At 40.3% G+C, this 19,614-nt stretch overlaps 1 protein-coding gene and 1 long non-coding RNA gene across 13 annotated transcripts in view; one reads left to right on the top strand and one right to left on the bottom strand.

Annotated features, from left to right (window-relative positions):
- SLC17A5 (solute carrier family 17 member 5) overlaps positions 1-19,614 on the top strand; it is a 69,550-nt gene that overhangs the window by 5,363 nt on the left and 44,573 nt on the right. For 7 of the 12 annotated variants that reach the window (XR_002810821.2, XM_023650657.2, XM_001498010.5 and 4 more), the window contains exons 2-6: positions 3,456-3,652; positions 5,383-5,616; positions 15,244-15,331; positions 17,261-17,347; positions 18,112-18,230. Coding sequence is in view for 9 of the 12 variants with exons in the window: in XM_023650657.2 (XP_023506425.2) it covers positions 3,456-3,652; positions 5,383-5,616; positions 15,244-15,331; positions 17,261-17,347; positions 18,112-18,230 (725 nt within the window). In the remaining 3 variants the exon portion in view is untranslated. Of the gene's footprint in view, positions 1-2,716; positions 2,922-3,455; positions 3,653-5,382; positions 5,617-15,243; positions 15,332-17,260; positions 17,348-18,111; positions 18,231-19,614 lie in introns of those variants that run through there. The other 5 variants (XR_011422541.1, XR_011422542.1, XM_023650656.2 and 2 more) reach the window with 2 other exon arrangements.
- Positions 481-2,595, bottom strand: LOC138915978 (uncharacterized). The gene is made up of 3 exons (XR_011422543.1): positions 2,462-2,595; positions 1,212-1,327; positions 481-926 (listed from the first exon to the last, which is right to left on the bottom strand). It is a non-coding gene; the product is annotated as an uncharacterized lncRNA (long non-coding RNA).

Raw genomic sequence — 19,614 nt, 5'->3', positions numbered from 1 at the left:
CAATTCCTAACAAATTACTTCAATTCCTAATATCCAGAAAAAGCAATAATAATAACAATTCACAATTATTGAAGGCTTATTACGGGTACCAACTCAGTTAATCCTTATAATAACCCCTTTTATTGACAAAATGCTTGAACTAATACTGAGCACATAATAAGTGCTCAATAAATATTAGCTATTAATTTTTTGTTAGGAAACTCAGTACCCACTGTGCCACTTACTACAGTACCACAGTCCCACCACATCAGATCTTGGAGTTCCCACTCTTCCTGGGCTCATCTTTCTTTTTCCCTCCTTCTGTACCTGCTGCTGCCTTTCTTGTATTGCTCTCCCTCCTCTCACCTGCCTGGTCACTTCACGTTCATTGATGAAGACTTTGTGCAAATGTTTTCTCCAAGAGGCCCTCACACACACACACACACACACACACACACACACACACACACAGGCAAATTAATGTGACTCTTTTGTCCCTTGTTAGACACGTATGTAGCAGCTTCTTTTATTGGTATAACTTTGTCCAGGGTGAACAGGAAAGGAACTCCCTTTCCTGAGTGTCTACTCTACTGCCCTACACCATTTCATTTAATCCACCACAACCCAGTGAGGTGGATGCTGGTCGCCTCACTTTAGAGCTGAGCAACCTGAAAGTGAAAAGTAGTAAGTCACTTCCCCAAAGACACACTGCCAGTGAAAGTTAGAACTGAAATTCACTCCTGGGCCTGCTTCACCCGAAATTAGCCTGTGTCCTTTCAGCTACGCCCATTCCACATTCCTAAGTTTATACCATATTTTAGCAGCTGATGTTTGGATGGGTGCTCTGTTCGTTACGCAAGCATGGTTTTGCTTTGAACTCGATTTCAATGTGGCGGATGCTTAATGGCTGTTCTCTTCGTCACGCAAGCATGCTTATGTTGGACCAACTGCAAACATGATCCAGAGTCAGACATGTTTTGCTCTGTCACCATACTTTCTTGAAATGAAATCTTTCTGACTGATCTGTAATCAACAACCATTCTTATAAAGCTAGAAATCATTTATTTTTAATATTTCTTGAAACCGCATAGTCATATACTTTGACATCTATATTGGCTTTTTATTTTCTGATTTTTGACTGTGCCCCAAAAAGTTAAAGCTGCCCAATTCATAGCTTTTTCTAGGTGAGACTTTCAGGTAATATCACGAGTAATTGACATCATTTTGCTTACCTTCCCTTCGCTTCTCAAGCTTCTAGCCCCACATCCTATTCACATGATAATCATATCGTAGTCCAAATCAAGCATCACATGGGGAGAAACTGATAGCATACAGTAAAACAAGGTCACTGCAAATAAGGACAGAATGGAGTAAAACCTTACAAGTCAGAGTAGCATAAAATAAAGTGTTTAGAAAAAGAATTTCTGATAACTCCACCCCTCCCTCTCACCTACTCCCACATCTAATATGTAGGCAAGGCGGTCAGTTCTGCCTTTAAATTTTATCTCAAATCTGCCCATTTATCTCCATGGCCTCTGCCTCATTCTAGTTTAAGCCACCCTTGTCTTGACCTGGGAAACTACAATAGTCGCTGAAGTGATCTCCCTGGGTCTGCATCCCCCACCGCCTGTCACACTTCTCCCCCTTTGTCGTCTCCACGCAGCACCCAGAGAAGCTCTTGACACCAAAAATCTCTCATCACTCCTCTGCTGAGGTAGGTAATGAGCTTTGTAAATAGTACCTTAGCGAAGCAGACGGTGTGTAAATCTGGATTTTTCTTGCTCCAAATTACTCAAAGTAACACATTTTAAGTGCCCAAATTTGCCAAGATTGTGAGACCCCAGACCACACTCTGTGCATTATTGTCTGACACAGAGCGATGATAAAGAACTGTGCTCTCCTATAAAGCATGCCTTGCAGTATCCGGACTGTCCTGAACTAGACAGCTACCCATTCGGCTGGAGCAGAGAGCAAATGTGTCTAGATTCAGATAACGCACACAGTGTGAATAGAGCCTCAGAAACCCTGTTCTCACAGGCCTGGACCTAACTGTGGCGATAGTGCCGTCACTCTGATAGCCGCCCCGCTAAGGAAGAAGTCAAGAGTGCCAGAGGAAAAGTTCTCTGTTAAAGATGTAAATCTGGCACAGAGGGGAAACAGTGACAGCAGTTGTTAAGTGTGTGAGGGTTGGTAGAAAAGTGAGTTAGATCATAGTATATTAACATATCCCTAAATATAGTTGTGCCTTATTCATTAACGCTTCAGTCTGAAAGGTTACCGAGACCTTTGTACTCTGAAAAATGTACTCATGTTTGAGGTTGGGCGAGTGAAATCACAAGGATTCCTGAGTAGGAGAGAACACACATGTATAATGTTACTATGTCATTTCCAAATAAAAGCACAAATATATTCATATATATGTATTTAACTTTAACTTATTACTAAATGAAATAGGTGTTCGTACCTTTCAACAGCTACTTACCAAACACTCTGTGTTTACCACACTTAAAGGTGTAAGACCCTGGATTAGCCACTTTCTCTTTGTCACTAAGGGGTCTGTCACACTAGTCAGCTTCCTGAAGTCCCATCCCCTCGTCATTTCTGCAACTCAGTAAAAGAAGAGAAAAGAAAATATATGCATAAGATTAAAGTTATATTTAGAGTAAAAAATAAGTCAGGCTCCTCCTCTCACGTGGTCCTTCTCTCATTGGTCCCTCCAGCCTGCTCTGCCTCCCCTTTCCATTGTTGTGGTGCATTCCCTTATTTTCCTTTTTGCTCGGGGCCCTTTAAGCATGATCAACTGAGCAACTGTCACAGAAGTTGCAACTGTCGTAGATTCTGCAAGTTTGCTTCTGGATTCTTAAACACATTTAGTTTAGGAGAGCCCTAACTATTAATCATGGCTTCTGATTCAAGCCCAGCCTCTGAGGATACTTTTCAAGGTAAGAATTTGTGGAGAGGGTTTTCGTGCGCTAGCTTCGGCTGTGCATTTTGTGTGCTGTGCTATGTTTATGGTGGGCTGGCCACCAACCCATGGTCAGCAGTACACGTGCTGTGCTATAGTGAGCACTCGAGTACTTACTGGCCATGTTTTAGAGAGTTTTTCAGAAATAATGATGCCATTAAACCCCCTTACCTACTTTCTCATATTTTGCCAGCCAACAGAAACTGGGGATTCAGTTTTGACTCTGGAATGGAGATTTTTCTGAGCAGAGTTCATAAAGTTCCTGCCTCCTAGTTTTAAGAAACTGTCTTACAGGTCAGGCTCTCGTGTCTTAAATGTGTATCAAAACTACAGATACTGGGAACAGATTCTCTCTGATAAATGTTTTTAGATATGCTTAATCTGAGAATATTCTCAGAAAAATATTCATGGTTTATGAATTTGTGCACTTCTGAAAGGTCATCTTTCAGTGATTTGGAGAGTATCATCTGTTATTCTTTTAATGAGAGTTTTCCCCTAATCTTTCTTTCAGCTCCGGTGTGCTGCTCTGCTCGTTACAACTTAGCAGTTTTGGCCTTTTTTGGGTTCTTTGTTCTCTACGCGTTGCGTGTGAATCTGAGTGTTGCGCTGGTGGATATGGTCGATTCAAATACGACTTCAGCAGATAACGTAACTTCCAAGGAGTGTGCAGAGCATTCTGCTCCCGTGAAAATCCTTCGTAGTCAAACGGTAAGTGATATTTTTTAAGCAAACAATCTTAATCCTAAAATACGTCCAAGTAAAGGTATTGAAAGGCCTTTCTGTATCCTCCAGAAACCACGAACACTTTCTTCATGTCCCCTCTGAGGCGCTGTCTTTTGTGTTTTCCCGGCATCTGGTTGAACAGTAACTTGTCACTATAGCTCCTGTGGCTGTGCTGTAACGCACATTTTGAAAGTTGTTTTTCACTTTCTTCTATTAACATACCATCCTTGAAGAGAATTTGGAAAAACCTGTTTGGCATAACCAGAAAATTGGGTTGTTTTAGATGTTGCTAAATAGTTTTTGTAGGACTATTATTTTAGTACCTGTTTTACTTACAAGATTCCTGTGGAAGGACAGCTTAGATCATCTCAACTGCAGAATGAAAGATAAGAATGGGGGCATTCTTTTCCAAAATTTACACATGCCGAACCTAAGCTACTTAAATCATTTTGCCTGCCTCATGTTATAGTGGAATTGATAAGTGTGCGTTTATCATTTGTTCAAAATTGAACTTTACAATCTTGAAGTATTTTATTTTGCTTATCACACGAGGAGACAGTACAGAGAGAAGGACTTGTGTCCTTTGTTACGAGTCTGTTTTCGTCCATTGTGGGTGCTTGCAGAGGAATGGATCACACTTGGGCATGTCTCCTCCGCCCTTTACAAACAAGAGCGTCAGGCAGGGAAGAGGTTTTCTCCCAGACGAGCACACAGACAAAATAATGACTTGTCAAGAATGTTTATGTCTGACTTCAGTACCGTAGCTGAATACATATTTGGGTGCATGTCACCCACTTTCCCCACTCCACCCCGTGACCTGTAATTGCTGGACAGTTCATGCAGTCCTAGAGTACTACGGATGAGCCACAAATTGGTAGCTAAACAAGGATAATTAAGGATTTGCTTTGTGTCTCTCCCTTTGGCGAGAGCTTTGCTGATCCAGCTCCTTTTCTTCACCTGCCTTGTGTCAACAATAGAAAGAAATCCTGGAACAGTTCTTGACACCTTGGCTCGATTATACAGCTCCAGGTGTTAAAGATGTCAGATATTCAGATCAGTCCCTAAATCTTCACTATTACCTTAGTATGTGCTGCTGCTAATTCAAGGACATTTCCTAGTCAGGGGAAGTTTATGGCTTTGTTTAAATTCTTGCCCTTTTGTATTGTTCTATATGCTTCTTCAAGTGCTGGGTCTGAAATGGGGGAGATATTAATGATCTATATCTATGCATACTAATAGCCAACATTAAGTGAACCCTTAGTGTGTCAGGCCTGCTTTCATGTGCCTTTGTCATTTGTTCTTCCCAGATCACAAGTCCAGTAAGGAATAGAGCTGGGCTTGAACCCAGGCCTGTCTCACAAGCCTGGTTCAGCCACTTCAGTCCCCTGTTTAGTAGCTTTCTGCATTAAGCCTGTCCCTCTTGTTTGAGGCTTGTTGGTCGTGGTCCCTACAAAGCCTCTACAACTCATTTGATAGCCTAGCTTATAAAATAGCAGGCCTTCCTGAGGTTTATAGCTTTCAGTTATTCCCCATTCAGTCCTGGAAACTGCATGTCTGTGTCATGGTGACTTACCTGCCGAGTGGAAAGTTTGCACGTGCTTCAGTCTAAAACGGTGCTTCAGAATTGCGTGTATGTGTACTTACATGCCAGTGAAAGAAAGAAGCTGTTTAGTAAAGGTCTTAAAAGCTGGTTTTTCTCCTGCTGCTCTTTCTAGGGTAAAAGGTACCAGTGGGATGCAGAGACCCAGGGGTGGATTCTCGGCTCCTTCTTTTACGGCTACATCGTCACGCAGGTTCCCGGGGGCTGCATTGCTCGCAAAGTCGGGGGGAAGCGGCTGCTGGGGTTTGGGATCCTTGGCACTGCTGTCTTCACCCTGTTCACGCCCATTGCCGCAGATTTTGGAGTTGGAGCTCTCGTTGTGCTCAGAGCACTAGAAGGACTTGGAGAGGTAATTTTTTTCTCTCTTTTGTTTTTCTTCTTACCCTATATCATCTCCTTGCCCATTCTTTGGTACGAATATGAACCTAAAATTGACATTGGAGGATAACAGGGATTTATTCTTTAATTAGAAAAATGATTAACTAGAAAATAACCCAAGTAGGTTTTGTGTGTGGTCAGTGAAGTCTCAAGTGGGAGTGATGCGGGGACGGTGAGCCGAGAAGTCGAAAGAAAAATTTCTTGGACTCTCAAGGTCTGGCAGTAGTGCTCTTTTATTTAGAAAATAGTGTGGAATAGCATGGGGACAGACCCATGGGCAGTAAAGAGCTGCTGCCCTGAGTTGAGGGTTAGGGCTAAATTTATAAGGCAGGGGTACGTGACTTATTTTTACTGGAAAAAGAAAAGATGATGTAAAAAGTCATTAAATGATTTCGGTGCAGATGGGGTCTGGTTATTGTGCGGTCGTATAACTTTAGATACGAATCTGATCATATAGATCAGCATGTAAGTGAGGATGCCCTGGGCTTCTCTCCCTGGGGCAGCCCTAATTCATACCATAAAAATCCACCGGGTCATATAGTTCGGCATGTAGGCCAGGTCACCTTGGGCTTCTCTACCTGGGGCAGCCTTAATCCACACCATAAAATCCATCGGGTCATATAGATTGGCATGTAGGCCAGGTCACCTTGGGCTTCTCTCCCTGGGGCAACCTTGATCCACATCATAAAATCCCCCCTGAACCCATTTGGCCCCGAAATCTTTTGGGGATATGGATGATGGTCAATCTTCTGTAACTACTTCCGGCTGTACAAAGTCGTAGAGCTGTCCCTAAATGGGGCCATAGGTATAGGAAGGAGGTTCAGCGGACCGGAAGGCTGCACCCGTGGAGTCCAAGGCTGACAAGGTGTACAGATCCTCTGGAGACGAGAGAATCGTTTGACGAGAGGTGGTCCAGGAGGTGAAACAGTGGAAGACAGAGCAGGTCCAGTGCTGTTGCAGGTTGGGTAGGTTAGCAGGAGGAGATATAGTAAATGTAGTTCTACCCTGCATCCAGACGAAGCCTAGGGGGCATCGTCCAATCCATCCAGGTGGTAGCCAAGGCCATAAGTGGGAGCCACATAACTACTGAGTGCCATTAGGGGCTAACCAACGTATGCTGGGCCGCCTATCCCAGTCAGGCCCAAACCAATCAGTATTTTTTTAAGGCTATGATATGAGAACACATGTAACGGGGAATTTTCCCCATAGGTCAGGTGCTATTAGGCCATGTGTCACAGGTGTGATTGGTTTGTTCCCAACATAGAGTGGCCTTTTGACTGAGTTGACCACTAATAGGAGTGAGCCAAATATATTCGTCCCAAATTTGATATAGTCCATCCTGTGTGTATCGATAAGTTGGGGACTTTACCTTTGGAACTTGTTGTTTATGATCCACCTGTGACAAGGCCAATCTAGTTAGTATTTGGGCAGTAGTATTGAAGGAAAAGGTTTGATTGTGGCCAGGGAGCTCCCAGGTATCAGAGATGGATGGCCACAAGGAGACATTATGATTAGTAATAGATGAATCTTGTAGAAAAGAAGAGCTAGAATCTAATATCCATGAATGCGTACTATAGCTTCTGCTGAAACAATTTTTTCTCTCTAAAATCACCCTCATTTTTACAAAAGATAGGCAAATTAAGATTAACTGGTTTGCAAAATAAGTGTAGTTTCAATAAAACTTGATCCAAGTATTTACATAAGTGCAGCAAGAATAGCAATTGATTATACAGGCTCTTTTAAATCTGCTTTGCTGGAATTTTTTTATGAGGAATCTCAGATTGAACTGTAAAGGCCTCTCGAGGCCAGAAAAGCCAAGCCAAGGACTTGCCATCAGATTTTGCCTGCAATACCTACAAGTTTGGGTGGACTCCTCTCTTCTCGAGGTCCCCCAAAATATTCTGAGGTTCCTTGCACCTGCCAGATAAGCAAGCTTCCTTACTTACCAGGCAAGATTGCAAGAATCTCTGTAAACAAGGTACCAGGCCCATATTTCCAAGTGGCTTTATTTCCAGAAAGTCCAATCTTTGTTCCTGAAAAGCTGTCTTGTCATGTCTGAGCCTGTATGTTTCTCTCAAATATGACATTCCAGTCAAAGCTTTGGTAAGATAACCAATGTGTCCTGTTATAAGGAGAACAGATTCTTAGTGAACTTATGCAATAACTATCTTACCACGAAATAATCATACTCACAAAGAGTTTCCAAATTCTGGAGGGATCAGGTAGGGAGAAAAAGATAAATGTTTCAGTTTTGCTCATAAAGGTATAATTTCACTAAATTGCTGTAAGTCATAGTTAGCATAAGAGAAAAGATTTCCTTAAATCTGAGAAATCAAAACTCAACAATATTTCCAACAGAAGTCATAAAAAAATTATAATCATCCTCATCAGTTCACACAGTCCTGTATAATCAATTCTTGAACTTAATCTTCTGTTAGCAGGTCTATGAGCTCAGTTTCTCCGTTAGAATTCTCTAATTTCTTACCCAGTTCAGTTTTATAATCTGAAAGTTTATCATAAACCTGTAGTTTAGAACCTTGTGTCAGAATCCTTTCCAGGAATTTCTCTGAAGACAAAAAATATTGGCAAAAGCAAAAAGCATCAGAGTAAAACAGCAACTATCTGCAAATGACAAAAGACTCAAAAGGGCAATTGACAAAGAAACTTAGCTACTTCTGTGACATACAACACTTCTAGATAATAGCTAGAATTATGACTGATAACCAGGACAGATCAGAATTTTAGGAATGCTATATAATTTTAAGACACCTGTATTAATAGCATTTACCCACATAATACCACCTAAGGAAGTTTATCATCACTTATCTGACAATGCTTCCCATGTAGTTTAATAGACCAAATAAGCCTAATTAGTTTAGTATTTTCCTCCTTATAGGAAGAGAGAGAACAAATTTCTTTGAGAAGTCTCAGGGGCCCTCTGAAAATCCTCAGAGAAATTTTTCTTCCATCCACCAGGTCAAAAGAAAGCCTTCATTCAGAATGTGAATATTTTTGAGGGAGAAGCTTGTCAAAAATATCAAAAGTTTTTAAAACACTCGTTCAGATAGGAAACAACACTCACTGTGAAACAATGCTCAGGTATCCATTCAAAGAGACAACAGAAACAGTCAAGAGCAAACAACACAGTCAAAAAATTTTAGGAGAGACCTCTTTCTTTCTGAATATAGGAAATTATTTTAACAAAACATAGATTTTTATCTCTTAGGTAGAGTTAGAGCAGGCCAAAAGTTCAAGAAAATTATCCTTCGAGAGAAAACCAAATTTTAATTTCTGCACCAGCTTATTTTTAACATTAAAACTCATTTACTTAATTAGATTTACTTTAATCTTAGTCTACTTGAGCAGGCGTAAAACTCCTTTCTGAATTTCTCTTTCACAAACCTTCCTCAACTTTCTTTTGCCTTCAGAATTTGTCCCATGCTTGCTTTCTTCCCTTCTAGTACATTAGGACAAATTTATCTTTCTTAACCCAACAAACAAAAATACTTCCATTCTTTATACCCTCCTTACTGAAAACATACATTTTAACCTTCCTTGAATACAGAGCTGTTTTCCTTATTAATTTCCAGTAGCTTCAGTTATATATGTTAATTAGAACTTTTAACCCTTAACAGACCCTAGTGGACGCTAAAAAGGTAAGCAATTACGAATTGTCTTTTATATCAGCATTCTAAACACTTCATAATTTCTGGAAACACGCCGCTTTACAGTAACAGACCCAAAGACTTTTAGCCTCTCTGCAATAAGAAGCCAAAAGTAGATAACTTAGATATGTTTAGCAATAATGTTTGTGTTCTATCCAATCCAAAGATGACCCAGATACTCAGATTTTTATCATTTAACTTAACTTGGCAAAACTCAAGATTGCTATCAAAAAGAATTTGGAAGCTCTTTTTTTCCCCCCAAGTATACAGACCATAAAACAGATATTGTACCCACTTTTATCTATTTAAATTATTTGTTTCCAACAATTATGTTCAGATTACCTACGAAAACGTCATGAGACATTAGACAAAACTGGTCCTCATTTAAAGCTATTATTTTGCTTACAAATTTCTAACAGACAACGTGAACTTATTTGACTAGTAAACCCAGGCTGCATGCCTGCATCATATGCAAATACCAGCAGCTCTGACAGCAAGACTATTTTCAATCAAACCAACAAACTTAAACAAACTTTCATTTACCAAAGATTAATTCACATCACGTTAACTTGAAGGACATTGGATTAATTTCTCCTACATTTAGAATTTATGTAAGCACTTACTTTAAGCCAATTAAACAGAGCTCTTAATTTTGGCCATACCATCCCGAGGTAAAATATCACACATATAACATACATATAGACACACGTATACAGAGACTGCACGGCTATTGTTTTACCAATATTTGTGGAGAAGATACTCAAGATGCTCGATTTTTTGGCAAGGGCACACTTATGGCTGTTTTTTTCCTCCCCACCCCTTTTTTTTTTTTAAGTCTTAGGAATTAGTGATGGGCTAGGTAGTAGTTCCTAGAGAGGGGAGATGATAATCCTTTTTCGAGATAAAGGAACTGGGTGGAATCTGAACTGCCTCTAGAGCTGTATTTCCAGTCTTGAAAGGATTTTTAAGGACAGTTGCTCTTGATTTCCTAGAAACTGGATTGTAACTTGAATGACATTCTAGGTTGATCTACCTGTCCAACTACATCGTAAAGGCACAGAGAAACCCCTCAAGTTTTCTCCCGGCTGGAGTTTCTGGGGCATAACCCATGCAATTGAAAGTGTTTCCAATTAGTTAGAATGCACCCGAGTGGTGAGTCTCTGGGGATGCTTACGGCGTTCCTCATGGCAGTAAAGCCAGTGTCCGACTGACAGTGGACTGGAGAAGGGTGCAGAGCCCGATTGCAGGTGTCAACATAGTTATAAGATTTAGTCAAGTCCCACTTAGCCAGGGCACTTTGTCCCTGAGCCAGCACGGTTGAGGCAGGGAAGCAGGAGGCAAAGGCCTGGAACTGGCTGGAGGCCGGGGCTCCCAGTGCCAGGGTTGAGAGTTAAGTCCCTGACAAAATGTTCTCAAGTTTTCGATTTTACAGAAGGTCCAGGTTCTGGTCACGTCCAGCCTGAACTTAACCTTGCCTTGGTAACAACAGAGATGATAAACAAAACAGACAAAGAAAGGAAAAGAAGAGATCAGACCTCACCCTCATGGCCTCTTCCTGAGGGTTATCAAGATAAGACTCACACAACAGTTCCCATGCTGGGGCACACTATCCTAGCATGACAGTTCACAGAATAAATCACAGGTCTCCTACCTTCATAGCCAACTCAGTAGTTGACTAAAATACTCTGAGTCAACCATCAAGAGAGGGCACCCCACTTGGGGTCACCGGGGTGATCAGGCCCGGAAACCCAAAGTTGGGGCTCCCAGGGGTGGAGCCTTTGACTCTTTAAAGATTTCTTTGTTTCCTGGTTGCAAAGCTCAAAAGGAGACCAAAATGGCCGTTGTAACTCTAAGAGAGATGAAAGAAACGGGTCCATTACCTTGAAAATCCCCCCGAACCTAGGGCAGCGTCCTACCATTGTTCCTACTATGGGGTTCCTATAGCAAGGGGTGATGGGGGCGTCCCCTGGCATTGCATCCTTTGTATACCTTCCCTGTTATGCCTGGCAGTAACAGGTGCCTGGTGAATGGTCCCCGAGAGAAAAGGAGAACTTTAAGAGAGATGAAAGAAAAGGAGCCATTACCTTGAAAATCCCCCCAGTGGGGTTCCTGTAGCAAGGGATGATGGGGGCATCCCTTGAACATCTTCCCTATTCTGCCTGGCAGTAATAGGTGCCTGGTAAATGGTCCCCAAGATAAAAGGATAGAGAAAAACAGTGAGGAATTTTCCGCCAGTCTGGGGGACATTCTACCCAATTGCAGCCTGAAGCCATTCTCCCAAGAACCGGTTCCCATACTCAAGCAAAGGTTAGAGTTTGGTACTTTCCTTGAACCGTAATCCCAATTGGGACTTTCCCGCAGTTCAGAATGTGGTCAGGAGCATAGGGAGGGATACCAATCCAGCCTTAGGAAAAGAAACTTTCCACAGGAATCTTGGAGATTGGCGACCATCCTAATGACTTAAGTGGTTGACCCGTGCCCACGTAAAATTTATATATTAGAGACAGAGTCAGGAAGGAATGGATTAATTCATTCTACATCACCCTGAGGCTTAAGGTACTGATTCTCTTCAAGCTGAATGCCACGATTTGTCCCATAGAGTAGCCATGGGCAGCAAACGTGGATTCATACAGCTGTCCAAGAAAGTTCCCAATGAAGAAGTGAATTTAGATCCATCCTTGAAAAAGAGAAAGGCACAAGGAAGAAAAGGGCACTTACCAGAACTCCAGCTCACAAGCCGATGAAGCAAGATCCCCGTTCGGGCCACCAGAAATGATGTGCGGACGGCAAGCTGAAGAATCGAAAGAAAGATTTCTTGGACTCTCAAGGTCTGCCAGTAGTGCTCTTTTATTTAGAAAATCGTGTGGAATAGCGTGGGGACAGACCCATGGGCAGTAAAGAGCTGCTGCCCTGAGTTGAGGGTTAGGGCTAAATTTATAAGGCAGGGGTACGTGACTTATTTTTACTGGAAAAAGAAAAGATGATGTAAAAAGTCATTAAATGATTTCAGTGCAGATGGGGTCTGGTTATTGTGCGGTCATATAACTTTAGATATGAATCTGGTCATATAGATCAGCATGTAAGTGAGGATGCCCTGGGTTTCTCTCCCTGGGGCAGCCTTAATCCACACCATAAAATCCATCGGGTCATATAGATTGGCATGTAGGTGAGGATGCCCTGGGCTTCTCTACCTGGGGCAGCCTTGATCCACATCAGGAGCACCCCAAAGTTGGAGGCTTTGCTGGAAGACTAGAGCAAACATGTTCCAGGGAACACTTCACAGCTTTCCCTACTCTTTCCTCCCTCAGGAGACAAGAAAATAAGCCCCTATTAAAATAGTGAGAGAGACCATCCTTAACCTCTTGAACTTTTGTCACAGTTTATCTCTGCTCGATCATTGATTGCTCAGATCTAAACATATTTACACAATAGATTGTTGAATTGCCTTGTCTTACCTTTACATTTGTTGTTATTCATAGAACTTCTTCTTTATCATTTGTTCTTTTTTCTGGTCCTAGAGACAAACAATTTGTCATTTTATGTAACTGTCTTTCTTTAGTTCTGTGATTCTTCTGGCCTTTCTGCTGCTTTTAGAATTGTTTTTATTCATTTTTATCTCTTTTTCCTCTCTTTCTAAGATTTTTATTTAAAATGTTTTAAATTCCTTATCTTTCTTTTCCTTTCCACTTCTGTTTTGCATTTCATCGTGTGTACCTCCATCTTTAAATAATGATCTTTCTTTGTTTCTAACTTTGAACTTCTACCCGTGAAACTGAGCCGTAGGTTTCTTTTGCTCTCTCTTAACATTTCTTTACCCAAGCAAGATAGTGACCTCTGGGTTTTGTGTATAGCAAGATTATTTTAGGTAACAGGGTCTCGTGCGGTGTTGGAAAAACACTGACTGGAGTCATAAAATCAGAGTTTGAGTAATAACTCCACTGTATGTAAGGGTGAAAGCTTAGGTGGGTCCTAGTCTCTAGACCTCAGTTCTGTCAGTTTTAAAATTGGGACTAAGCGCCTGCCGCATCCTCGGTCCCAGCTCAGGTGGGGTGAGGATTGCTAGAATACTTTGGAAATTGCCAAGTGCTATTTCAATTTAAGCTTTGGTCACTCATCTGAACGTTCTTATTTTGTCCTTACCAAACAGAGGTGTACTAAATAAACCCTCTTGACTACAAGATAAAAAACCCCTCTATTACCAGCTTCCTCTTCTCACCTGAGTAAAATATACTTAATTGTAGTATATTTTCTCTGACCCAGATATTGGAATCTCCTTGCTGAATGTATTCCCATATTTTAGCTTCCTGTTTATGCCACTAATTTAGCATTATAATATGTTGATTATATTACAACTGCTATCTCAAGTGACCATTTTATTTCCAAATAGAATTTAAGTTGTGTTTATTCTTCGGTTCTTTCATCTTTCTCCATTCTTCCAGTATGTATCACATGTACATCGCCTGATTCATGAACTTAGGTCAGCATCTTTCATCACTAGCATCTAACTCATCACTTTCATCACTAGCATCATAAATATGCCTGCATTGTCTGTAAACAACAGAATCTCTGTGGACATTTCTGAACATCTTATGCTTTATTCTCTAATGACTCATCCTGTGGATGCTCCATGATACAGATTCTTATCGAGTTGCAGTGCTGCCTAAATCATTTTTGCCTTCCATTAGTATTTCTTTTTTCTTTTTTTGTTTTTGAAAGAATCAGCAGAAAGTACAAAGTATTAAAGCACTTATTCTCTCCATTTATGATAGCACTTCCCATCATTTATCTTTACGACAGTCATGCAAGATAGAGTATTATCTGTTTTACAGATAAAGAACCTGAAGTTCAAGGAAGGTAACTAATCTATCTGAGCCACAGTTAGTGAGCGGCCGAGGAGAGCTACGAACCTCTGCTTCGAATTTGCCAAAACCTCTTCCTTCCACTCCTGCAGCATCTGCTCCTCTCCCAAGTCTCGTTGAGCCTCCCTGCCCACACTGCTCCATTGCCTCTCCACATGAGTAATTGGCATTTACTAGGCTAGTTATCACTAGAAAAAACAAAAAAAGACTATAAACACTCAATTGAATTCACCCTTTTTTTGGTAGGACCATTTTTCCTGTTGATTGAGGTCAATTTGAATTTTATTCCAGTATCCCACAGTGTTGTTGTTAGTGCCATCGAGTGGATTCTGACACTTAGCGACCCTGTGTCCAGCAGAGCAGAACCCCGCCTGGTCTTTTGCAGCATCCTCCCACCTTCCAGCACTGTATCAGATGATGCTCCACTGCTGTTTACACGGTTTTCATGGCCAATTTTTTCAGAAGTGGGTGGCCAGGTTCTTCTTCCTAGTCTGTCTTAGTCTGGAAGTTCCGCTGAAACCTGTCCACCATGGGTGACCCTGCTGGTATTTGAAATACTGGTGGCACAGCTTTCAGCATCACAGCAACGTGCAGCCGCCACACTATGACAACCGACAGACTGGTGGTGTGGTTACCTGAGCAGAACAGGAAGAAACCCAGGCTGTGGAGGTGAGAGCCCGAATCTTAACCACTAGACCACCAGGACTGGCTTCCCAAAGTATTAGCTCAGTAGGTTAGGTATTGGTGACATTCCCATTTCATTCAGGCCGTTAATAAAGTGAATGAGTAACGTTCTTTTAGATTTACTGTAACCCTTACCTTGCAGTCTTCAAACCAGTTGAGAGAATCCACAGATCTTTGTTCAGATTTTCAAAGTGCTTCATTATGGTACTTGGAAAGTACTTCGGTATGCGGCATTTTCACTCAGCAGTGTGAAGACATCTCACTTCATGGAACCTGATTCTAGTTTGACTTTTATCCAGAAATGTCTCTTGCAACAAAATACTCAACTGAACTTAAAACGTTAACAAAACTACCTTGTATTTCATCAAAAATATCTTTTTCCCTCCTCAGGGTGTCACTTTTCCAGCCATGCATGCCATGTGGTCTTCTTGGGCTCCCCCGCTTGAGAGAAGCAAGCTTCTTAGCATTTCATATGCAGGTGAGATAACTGTTCTTGTAAGAGTGTTTGCTACAACTTGTTATGTATATATCAGCCTCGGGGAAGAAGTGTCTGCACACCAGATCATGCAATGGCAGATGCCTCCTCTGGGGGAAAATAAGGTTTTGGGGGCATAACTTTATTAATTTTTCTCTTTGGCTCAGTGACATAGGGCAATGTGGCTTAATTGACTAATTTCATTTCCTCCGTCCATCATCATCTGTTTCAAAACATGTTGCATTTTCGTATATTGGTATAGAGGATGCTGTTTTTTTTGGTCCAACAGCTGGAAAATTGAACACTTTTTTCCTTAAATTGTGATTAAATTTGATTGTTTAGTGAGCATATCATGGCTCACAGCCTCTCTCTTCATACGTCTTTTTCCTGTGCATTTATTTGCCATCATTTTGATCTATGGGTGAGATAGCATGAGCTTTATATGTGAATTTATAATTTTCCCAGATCACAGACTGAATGAAAATATTTTGACCTGACTACTTTTAGATACAGTGACTCTCTGTGGTGACTCTAAACTGAAATCTGAAGGATAAGGAGGAGCCAGTTACGCAGAGAGAAGAGCATTCCAGCCAACCAGAACAGCATGTACAAGGGCCCAGGCAGGAGATAACCCAGGTCTCAGAGAAGTGAAAACCACTGTGGGTGGCTAGAACATCACGGATCAAGAGGATAATGGCAGAAGATGAGGTTAGAGAGACAGACAAGAGCCAGATTATATCAGGCCTTTCAGGCCACAGGAAGGAATGTAGTTGTGTTTTGTTTCCAAAATACAATGGGGGAGCTTCAGAGGTTTCAATCAAGAGAGAGACGCGACCCAGTTTACATTTTAAAAAGGTGCTTCTTGCAGCTATGTAGAGATTGACATGAGAAAGTGATGATAAGTCCAAGAACAGGTACCATCTGTGGTCCCCCTTTACATATTGAATAAAGTCAAAGCATGAATCAGGGGCCAGGATTCTTTATAGTCTTCACTGCTTGGTTTCAGCTAGTCTGGTCCCGGCACACAGTGGCTGACGTGGAGTAGATATTCAGTAACTATCCAACCTATGTTTCCAGCCTTTACCTTCTATTCCTTTCCTGCGCCCAAGTGACATTCCCAAACCCACCCTCTTTCCTACTTCCTTTCCTGTGCTCATCCTGTTACATCTGCCTCTGAGTCTTCTTTCTTACCTTATTTCTATGAGACCAAATCTTACTCATCTTTTCAAAGTCTGCTGCCACCTCTGAGATCCTTCCCTGACCTTTGGAAGTCCGAGGAAATCTGTCCCGTGTTTGAACTTCCGTATTGCTCAGTGACGCTTAACACATAATAATTATTTGTTTATATTTATTTCCTATGTAAGACTAAAACTTGTGACTAGAAACAATGTCTGATTATTTTAGCTCCCACTGTACCTACTAAGATGTCTTGTGTTTGGTGGTTAAAATGAATTTTATTATTCGTTTATCTGAAATAATTGTTTGTAATATATTTGGGGCAAATCAGATTACTGGAAGCTTCATTCTTATTTCATCAAGTATGCTGCAGGTTATGTTTATCAGCTTTAGAGACCATCTTTGAACCTTTCCCCAAACACCTGATTTCTAACACATTTACGACTACTGTGCTTTACTAGCTCATATTATGTAGGAGGTCTTATACTGATTGATGCCTTTTAATTCATCAATAGCTACATAGTTGTAACTGAGGTAACTACTTATTAATGTATATGTTTTATGTATTGTGAGTTTTTTAATAATCCTTTAAGAGAATGGATTGTTTATGTTTACATGTGACTAATTCACCTCCTGTGGGATCTGATTCATTCTTTCTTTTCTCCATTATCTGTTAGCTTCTTCTTTTAGCAGGAGACCTGCCCCTTCTTTGTTCCTCTCTCTCCAAAGTTTATGAAGTCTTTGTTGTTGTTCTAGGAGCACAGCTTGGAACAGTAGTTTCTCTTCCTCTTTCTGGAATAATTTGCTTGTATATGAATTGGACTTATGTCTTCTACCTTTTTGGTAAGTTTATTCAAAAATTTAACCTAAATTATAATGTAACAAACCCAAAATGTAATAGTAGCCTAATAATTGGTTAAAAACATATATATTTTAACTCACTGAAATAACCACCTCCTAAACCACAAAGCTCTAAAACACTTACTGATAACTTGTTTTTAAATTTGATATGGTTGAAAGGCTCTAGCTGAGTTAGACCTGGTGTTAGTTTTGGAATATTTCTCAATAGAAATTGCTACTGAATAAATTACTATGTTGAATATTATTAAAATGTGTATTTTGAAAATATTTCTTCTCGAGCAAAGTAAGGTGCTCTCACTTGGTAGTTTTAATCTTTTTTTCTTTGTATTTAGTCCCAGGGCCTTCGTTTCTCAATTTCATTAGCAGGATGGTACACATTTTTAGTAAATTAGATTGCCACATAGACATTTCATGCCAGAACTGTATCTGCAATCAAAACAAAAAACAAATCAATAAACAAAAACAGGTCCCTGTGGAAATAATAGATTGTGGAAGTTTATTTTTTTAAAGATTTGTCTGGTAGACCCTGATAGACAGGGTCTTGTGGTTAAAAGTTGTTCTCTTCAAAATTTATAGGAAACAATACAGATAGCAGTTATCCTATTAAAGAATTTGGAGAGGAACTTGAAATGAAAAGTAAGCTGAAACCAATTTTACAATGAGTGTATTGTTGCATAATTTTTTCAAGGCATGTAAAACTTGCTGTTGTTGCATTTTAATTTTAACTATTATTTTTCTATTTTAAGGTATAGTTGGAATCATTTGGTTTATTTTATGGATCTCACTAGTCAGTGATACACCAGAAACTCACATGAGAATCTCCCAGTATGAAAAGGAATACATTCTTTCATCATTAAGAAATCAGGTATGGACTTTGGCACATCTTAAAAATAATCTCAGGGGACCAGCCCAATGGTGTAATGGTGAAGTTCGTGTGCTCCACTTTGGCAACCCAGGGTTTGCCGGTTCAGATCCCAGGTGCAGACCTATGTACCGCTTATCAAGCCATGCTGTGGCGGCATCCCACATACAAAGTAGAGGCAGATGGGCACAGATGTTAGCTTAGGACCAGTCTTTCTAAAAAAAAAGATAATAATTTCAGAACCTTTTTTTCTTCAGAATTAAGATACTAATTTTTTTAATACGTATTTCTATTGTGCATGTTCCAGGCAAAGTAGACCAAGCCAATGAAATAAATGCACAAAGTATTGGTTTGTTTTGTCTAAGAAATTTCCGTTTGTCCTAGATGAAATCTATGAAAAATTACTTTTTGTTTTTTTTAAAGATTGACACCTGAGCTAACAACTGTTGCCTATCTTCTTTTTTTTTCTTTTTTCTTCTCCCTGAAGCCCCCCAGTACATAGTTGTATATTCTAGTTGTGGGTCCTTCTGATTGTGCTATGTGGGACACCGCCTCAGCATGGCCTGATGAGCAGTGCCATGTCTGCACCCAGGATCCAGACCAGCAAGACCCTGGGCCACCAAAGCAGAGCATGCGAATTTAACCACTGGGCCACAGGGCCAGCCCTGAAAAATTACTTTTTTAAGTCATTTTAAACCTTGTAGAGTAATAATTATCAAGTAAGTCTGGTTTGTCTTTTCTTCTTAATTAGTAGAAAATAAAACATGTTATTTATGAAAGGAATCTTATAGTTACATTGTAAATGTTAGTTGTTAAAAAACTAACTAGTGTGTTTTTATCTGTATTTTAAATGAGAATAATTTAATGAGGAGAACAGCACATTTATTATATATAATAGTATATGATATATACCTGTTTGCTCCTCTAGAGTAGATCTTTAAAAAACATATCTTATTAAAGCTAGATTTGTATCACTTAAGCACAATAGCAAGTCAGAAGTAAAAATCTAGTATATTTAATATAGTAAATTTTCAAGCCATGGAAATAAAATATTTGCCTTTTAGGAGGAATAACAGAAAGAAGATGAGAACAGTAGGAAAAATTAAAATATATACAGTCTTTTCTTAGCATTGGCAGTAGCTTCATAGTCACTTTATTAGTTTAAGAACATAAAATATTTTGCATAAAACTTTTTGCCCATTAAGTTACTTTATTGATATTTTCAATGTTTTTTGTTTTGTTTGTTTGTTTTTTGCTAAGGAAGATTCACCCTGAGCTAACACCCGCTGCCAATCTTTCTCTTTTTTATGTGAGCCGGCGCCACAGCATGGCCACTGACAGATGAGTGACGTAGGTCCGCACTCAGGAACCAGACCCGGGCCTCCAA

This window comes from Equus caballus, chromosome 10 (genome assembly GCF_041296265.1).
Source record: "Equus caballus isolate H_3958 breed thoroughbred chromosome 10, TB-T2T, whole genome shotgun sequence".
In the NCBI taxonomy this organism is placed as follows: domain Eukaryota; kingdom Metazoa; phylum Chordata; class Mammalia; order Perissodactyla; family Equidae; genus Equus; species Equus caballus.
This window is presented reverse-complemented; position numbering and strand designations above follow the sequence as displayed.